General features: G+C 33.5%; 1 protein-coding gene across 1 annotated transcript; it reads left to right on the top strand.

Annotated features, from left to right (window-relative positions):
• The first annotated feature begins 2542 nt into the window (after positions 1-2542).
• LOC139352180 (uncharacterized) lies at positions 2543-3966 on the top strand. Its single transcript, XM_017086576.4, has 2 exons — positions 2543-3100; positions 3428-3966. The coding sequence occupies exons 1-2, from the start codon at positions 2711-2713 to the stop codon at positions 3653-3655; spliced, it is 618 nt and encodes a 205-aa protein (XP_016942065.3). The 5' UTR covers positions 2543-2710; the 3' UTR covers positions 3656-3966.
• Positions 3967-7946: the final 3980 nt, after the last annotated feature.

Here is a 7946-nt window from a genome sequence, read left to right as displayed (position 1 = left end):
AGATCTTATAAGGTTTTGTACATTTTAACAATATATTATATTTATAATATAATACTTGTTTTTATCAATTTATTAATTAATAACAATATATAGCCTATTTTGCCGTCAGTGTATCAGTTTGGTGTGGATATATTGCCCATGGTTCCTCAGCTGGCATCCCATTATGATTAATGGTCTCGAGTTTGGGAGTTGGATAAAGTTTTTTATTGTTCTACAAAACTTTATCCATATGAGCATCTCAAAATGGGGCTTATACATTATATTGATTAATTGTATTTTAAAGGAACTGCCCTTTAACTTACTTTTGGGAAACCAAATCAAACACCACGCCTCTATTTTCAAGCCCAGACATCAGCTGTGGGTTATCCTTAAGCCAATAATAAGTAGGGCAAAAGTATTTTTGGGGTTTCAGGGCTAGAAAGTGCCATAAAGTGGGTTAAGCCCATAATAAAATGGAATTTACAGGAAATCTACTAATATCCCTTAATGATTTAAGAGACCAACTGCTGATGGGCTGATATGTGATAAATGTTTGATAAATTTTCCGATGAAAGTGTACAGAAAAACTCACAGTTTCTTAAAGTAAATACACATTTCTTTATATTTGTTATACACTCGTTGAAAAGTTGACTTTAAATTGATTGCCAGCAATAAACCATGGCAACTTGACCACAAAGGCAGCAATTTCCCAGGCAAATGCAATACAAATTGCAGTTCAAATCTAGAACAAATCCCCAGGACAACAGGCCAATTGTCGAGGAATCCTTCCAGGGACGAGAAACCTTTGATCCGCTTTCTCGGAATCGGAATCGAAGTCGGAATCCTTCGCCGTCGTGATGGATTTTCAGCCTTTATGCCCGTCGACTTTTATTAATGCCACTTGCGACAGGAAACGCTTTCTTGGCCAATTTGCACTTGTCATGCTGCCAAGAAACGTTCGAACCGACCATTCAATTGACCAGGAGTCGTGACAAATGGAAAATCCAAGGGACCCGAGACCTTAAAACCTGAAAAGTGTCTCGCTTGAGTCAACAATGGAAACCGTCCGCATCATCGGGCCATCAATGAAATATTGAGTTCGTTGAATATTGAGAGAGTTGTATATATACATAGTTTTATTTTACAAGTCAAATGGCAGCCCGCATGAATCAGCTTAGTGAAAATAGTGGTATAGTGGCAATTAAGGCCGGCGAAAAATGGAAAAAATTAAACAACCAAAACAAAGTGTCATTAAAACCGTAAGCGATGCGATGGCCCACGCCATGTTAAGCAGGCAAATAGAAAAATTTATTAAACAAATAAAAGCCACGGGGAGGGGATTACGGAAGCGGGCGATCTCGGGTCTTCAATTAGTCAGACTTTTACCCCGGTCATTTCCACCCCACAGCAACAGCAGCAAAACTATCTACACATTGCAAAAAAAAATGTCTTTAAGTCAGTTTTAAAATAATTAGTTCAGCGAAACAGTTCTACCTAGTTATTTATTTCTTATACCTTTTAAATTTGTTTTTAAATAAAGAAATCAATTAAATTAAGGGAGAGGTTTTATAACTTGCATTTTATTCAATCGCGAATTCTTTAGGATTTAGGGTTTATCTTATATTAGTTTTCCACTTATTTTGATGCCATTTAATGAAAACGCGAATTCTTCAGTTTTTAAATATATACATTTATGCGATTGGGAAAATTTTTTTTCTCAAAATATATTAATATATGAATTATATTTATTACCTAAAATTGGAAAAATTACATTATTAAACCATTTTAAATTAATATGCTGTACAGTATTTCAAGATTCACAACATTGTTTAAGTTTTAGATTGCTTTAATTCTTGAAGTGTCCAACGTGTGCAATTAACTCGACAAAAGTACTTGGGCAAAGTGTCCGGGGGTCTGGGGCATTTCAATATAATAATAATGGTTCTCTACTCACTCAGTAAGCTGATTCATCTCCGGCAGGGAAAACACCTGCAGATGTAGATGTACACACCTAGTGAAACTCGGACAGGTAGGTCGGTTAGGGTTAAGGGTTGACATTTAGCACATATAGGAAGGCCATATTATCATCGTCTTTGACTTACCCGAAAAGTGCTTTTACGATCGAGCACTGCCACTTTTATGGCATTGCGCAGGATGTCGCATTTTTATGGCACTTTCACCTTTGACCTCATCTGCAGATTCCCACCGAGCGAAAGAAGAGAGTGGGGAGGCGCCATTAAATCTATCCATATATAGTTCCTGGAAGCGTTTGAGATAATGCCATTATCGGGCGTAACTATCGCATCAGGTAGTTGTCATAGAACGCCTGTGGCATACTTAAGTTGTTTCAGTTTGCTAGATTAGAAAAATTCGAAGAGGTTACATCAAATAAAAGTGAAAATGATGTAAGCAAAGGTCTCGAATATATTATAGTTACCTATGGCATCCATAAAAAGTATTTCCTGCCTCTACAACTATCGTGTAAGTAATTGTAATTATACTCTAAGATTTATTAGAATCAGAAAGTCACACTTTAACAATGAGCACAAATATATTCATTCTAAAAATCGTTGATCTCATACTCTTAGCACAGCTGTCAAAGGGATCAGTAAAAATTTCAAACTCGTCTCAGAGTAACAAAACAACCCAGTGGAACAGATTACAAAAATATAGAAGCTATCACAAGCTTGAACCTCCTAAAAAATTCGATTTGCCAAAATTCCAGACCACAATGTTTGAGATGCAGTATATCACCTCTCGAGTCCACCGATTTTTGCATAAATTCTTTTACATACATCACGATTACGACGAGTACTCGATCTGGAACTTTTGCCCGATGACCATCTGGAAAGAGTTCACATCCATGCTCCAATCCTGCTGCTTTTGCCGAACCTGGCTATTCCCAATGGTTTACTGGCTGGTGGTGCTCATCAGTCTCTATGGAGCTGGGGTCAATTGCTATAAGATGATGCAAATGTGGAAGGACCCCTGTGGCAAGTTCACCGTGTGGCGTCAACGGCACTTCTACGTAATGGATCAATTGGTGCTACGCAAGGTCCGTCTTGTAAGCTCCAGTATCTACCAGATCGCATGGTTCATGCTCGTCTACGGCATTATAATGGTGGGTACGCGAATTCTACAGCTTTGTGATTAAATGAGCGATTTTTCTAATCAGTTTTTTAAAACGCGAATTCTTTAGCTTAAGGACTTATATAAGTATTGCTTCACACATTTTGGTATGTTGCCTTAAAAGCAAACGCGAATTCTTCAGGATCTCATTTAAATTGACTTAAAATATACCGAAAACTTACATTAGCTTTTCAGTTCCTTCAAAATATCCCATTTAAATTGACTTTAAATATACCGGATACTCTTATTAGCTTTGAAGTTGTTTTAAATGGCAACGCAAATTCTTCAGGATTTTCTCTAATTCTATCGAATCCCCCAGGTATCCCCCAACGCAATGGCTCCCTGGATTCTGGTGACCAGCCTCGTCCTGTCCGTGGAGGTGTTCATATGGTTCTTGGAGGTGATCACCGGCATACTGCCGATTAACCCGCAGACGGTGCTGTCACTGGTTTTGCACGTGTACTTTTTGGGGATGGTGTGCTGCGTGAAAAGCGTGTTCGAGGTGGCGCTCGCTGAGCAGGCCGACTACTGGCTGCGGATCATTTGAGGACGGGTCGCCGCCGAATGTCATCATTAAGTAAAGGTGCAGGGCCAGCATAATTGCATCTGAACCTGCATTAAGCCCAATTAAGTTGGCGGCGGCACGCACACCAACTCGCCCCTAATCAGTGTTGGCGATACCCTTTACTTTCCCGTTGCCTTTCCGAATACTCTTTCTTTCCAAAAACAAGAAATCATTAAGCTTTGCCTCATATTTTTGTAAATGTTTCATAGCTTTTTATATTCAAAATTCTTTATTGGATCTTAATGAAATGTATAAATTAATAAAGTGTAGTATTATTTGAAGCCAGTACATAAGCCACATCTTATTTTTGAGTACATAAGAAAAGGGTTATAATATATATAACATAAAAAGAGAAGTATATTAAGTTTAATAGAATATTATGCGATAACAAAAAAATTGGTGTATATTTTAGTTGAACATTCAGTTTACTTATAAAGATCTGTGGAATTATAAATTTCTCCACCAACCTCTTTGACTTTATGATACAACCCCAATTTCGGTGAGGGCACAATGTTAATTCGCCTTTATTTCAACACTGTTAACTTCATCGATCGGCGAATTGCACCTGTTGCAACCCCAGCCTTAACCCCTCCACGTCTTAACCCCTTGTCTGCGAACATCTCGCAAGCTGCAAGCCACCGAAATCTATACATAATTAAAATGAAAAAAAGGAAAAAGCACGCACAAGGAGGGCAGTGCGTTGAAAGTTTAACGAGATGGTTTGGTCTTATATCCTCGTCCGTCCAGACCAGTTATGTGACATCCGAACCCCTAAAAAAAGAAGGTATATAAAAAACTACATATAAAGGAAAAAAAGTTACAGCTGGCCCCTGGGCGACGCCTTCGAATGCATCTGTCCGCCAAAGAAAGAAATCTGCCAGGAGAACCAGATAGTGAATATATGCCCCTATACTTAAGCGAAATGAGATCCTTTAGTGCGAATCAGAAATTAAAAGCAGTACGATTAAGAGAACATTATGAAGTTAAGCTAATATTATAAATAAATCTGCCAGTAGATTTAGATTGTGAATATATACTTAACTGAAATGAGATACTTTACTGCGAATCAGAATTTAATCGTTCTTGAAAGAACATTTTAAAGTTAAGCCAATATATAATATAAAAAATATAGATATTCATTTTTGTATATTATACTTTTTAAACTATTTTTAGATTAAACAAGAATTCCCATAAATGTTTTAAAATATTTTATATTATATTTATTTTATGAATATATTTTCCGAAATAAAACTCAGTTTGGTTTTGTGTGTGTGGCTCTTCGCTGCGCTTTTCTTTATTCAACTTTCTCCGCCTTATCCACATATCCCTTTATACTTTTTTTCAATATTTTCTTACAAAAGTTCTCTTTTTCTTAAGCTCTTCCTTTCGTCCTGTCAAATTGTTTGTTGTTGTTTCATTACGTATACGCCTCGCTTTCTTACAAATTTGTTAATGTTCTATTTAGGTAATATATATAATTTGTTGTTTCTTTCTAAATATATATATAATTGAATAATGTATAAGTATATGGTGTATATTATATAATATAATTTATTTCAAATAATTGTTAATTTATAATTATATTGTTGTTATTATTATGTATGTATATATATGCATGTAAAACACATTTATTAAATATTTTCGAAAAAATACAAAATGTACAAAAGTTCTCTCTTCTTCTCTCTTTTTTTTTTAGTTGAACTATTGAAGCCTGTTAAATGTATTTTTGGTTTTAGTTTAAAGCTGTCTATTTAAGCAGATTTCAGTGTTTTCATTATCTTTTGTGATTTCATGTGCCTTTTTTAATTTAATATATATTTTTTCTGAATTTTGTTTAATATCCTTTCTGTCATTATTTACACTGCGGTTTCTATGACTATTTTGTACTTTTGATTCTGCATTGCCTTTGTTTGTGTGAGTGTGTGTGTGTAGGTGCTTGTTTATGTGTGTGAGTGCGGAACGACCTTGAATACCAGCGAATTTCCAGTTCTCAAATCAAATTTAGGCAATAAATTAACCAAAATATACGCTAAACAGTGACAAATATAACTCTACACATACTCACAAACGCGAAGAAATAATTGGTTTAAGCGAAATAAATGAAACGAAATGCGCTTTTAGCAGAGGCGTTAAATTCATAAATTAAGCAATAAGGAAAAAAGTCAAAATTTATAAATTTTGCTTAAAAAGATAATGAAGTGCACAGAAAAAAATTACTTAGCCACGAAACAAAGGCATAGAAAATATCAAACAAGTTTGAGAGGTAATAAGTATAAAAGAAATAACTAGGCAAACAAACATATACAAACATTATATTATAATATTCATATATATACACATGTATTATTCTTTTTTTTTTTTGTGAAATGCAAAGTTGGTACATTATATTTAAGTTTTTATAACCTTAATATTTAAAAGCTGTGTTTTCAGAAGCTTTAATCGTGTCGGAAATAATATTAAAAACTAAATAACAAGTATTCATCATATTAGTTCTGTTTTATATGCAATCCAATATAAAAAAATTTTTTTCTTTTTTAAAAATTCCTCTTAGCATTTTATTATATTAATAAAGTTGTGGTAAATAAAACATTTAAACCATAACACTTTTTTGACTAAGTAAAAATACAAAATTCAAGAAGAATTTTTTAGAAAATTCAAATTATTCAAATTAAATTTTATACAAAATTATATTATATATTAAATTATATTGATCGTTTTTATGAGATTGCAGTGCTAAATATATAAGCAATTTCTTTTTACCATTATTGGATCTGGTTTAAAATCATTTATAAAGTAAGATGTTGATGTTTCATTTTAATTTTAAATTACTTTGTAAAGATGATTTAATTCAAATTAAATTGGCAATGACTCCTGGTGACTCTTTTCTGGAAACAAATTTCAGAACCAGCCTGTAGAAGCCGCAAAAAATATGAAAACCAAAATAAATAAAGATAAACAGAAGCGGCAGAAAATAAAAAAAATAAAAACAAAAGGCAGACGCAGTCGCAGCGCAGCCGGCGTGACCTTCACCCAATAAAGCGACCGACCGCGGTCAGAGTGTAAAAAAAAAAATTAAAAAACGAAAAAAATTGTTGCTTGCCATTTTTTTGTATTTTTTTTGCAGTTAAACAATTGTGCACGCCAATTTTGTTGACTCTGTTTTGCTTCGCCCGTCGCCCTCATTGTGTGTGTGCGAATTTGCCGGCTACTTATCTGTCTACCCTTTCGATTTTCAGGGGTATCCCCAAAATACGGATGAACAGAGAAAGAAATGTTTATTAAAATTCAAAAAAAAAATTTAAAAAAATATTTTTATTTAAAAATAAAACATTTCCTTACTAAAAATTAAAACTTATATGTCAAATGTATTTATTAATAATATATATTACATTATATATAATATTTAACATATTAAAATATATATTTAACAAAATTATTCACCATATTCTGCTCAATAACTCTCTAATAATCAACAATGAATCCATTAAAATTATAAAACTCAATTTTTTAAAGAAAAAATGTCTTGAATTTTTACAAATTATTTTAAATAATATATGTAAATATTAAGAAAAGAGCATCAACTTATCCATTCGACTCACACCAGAAAATGTATCTTTCATCTTTTGTTTTGTATTTTTTTCTGCAGCTCAATTCACTTACCAAGTGAATATATATGTGGAAAAAAAAATCAACCAACGAACCCGAAACTGAATGATTGTAGTAAAATAATAAAGCACCAAAAAACAAAACAAACCATGTATAAGTGAAATGTTATTTTATGGCTATCGTGATCGTTGTTATTGTTATGACGCTGACTGTCTCCCGGCCGGCATCTGTGCTTCTTCTTCAGCCTGCTTTGTTGTCGCTTTGATTTCATTAAAAAATTTTGCCGGTAAAAAACAAGGGAAGCAACAACAAAAGTGAAACAACTCTGATTGAATTAACTTAATTTGTCTGGTGGGCGGTGGGGCGTGGCACTGACATCCCAGGCGAAATGAGAAAAAAAAGCGTTGAACTGCATGATTAGAAACGGCGACAAAAGTCATATTCCCACCACCCACAAGGTGAATCACTTCGAATGATTCACTGCGAATTCGATATTTGCGGTAGGAAAATGAAAGTGAAAACTATAGATAATGCCAGGAAACAAAAGTATACAAAATCTTACTTGTTAGAAAAATTAATTTGGATTATTCAATAATGAAATATAATATTTATTTCTTACAAAATTTACATTGAAATATATGTATCTATAAAATATTAAACCGTTCAA

The sequence above is a fragment of the Drosophila suzukii genome, chromosome X (genome assembly GCF_043229965.1).
Source record: "Drosophila suzukii chromosome X, CBGP_Dsuzu_IsoJpt1.0, whole genome shotgun sequence".
NCBI classification, from domain to species: Eukaryota; Metazoa; Arthropoda; class Insecta; order Diptera; family Drosophilidae; genus Drosophila; species Drosophila suzukii.
This window is presented reverse-complemented; position numbering and strand designations above follow the sequence as displayed.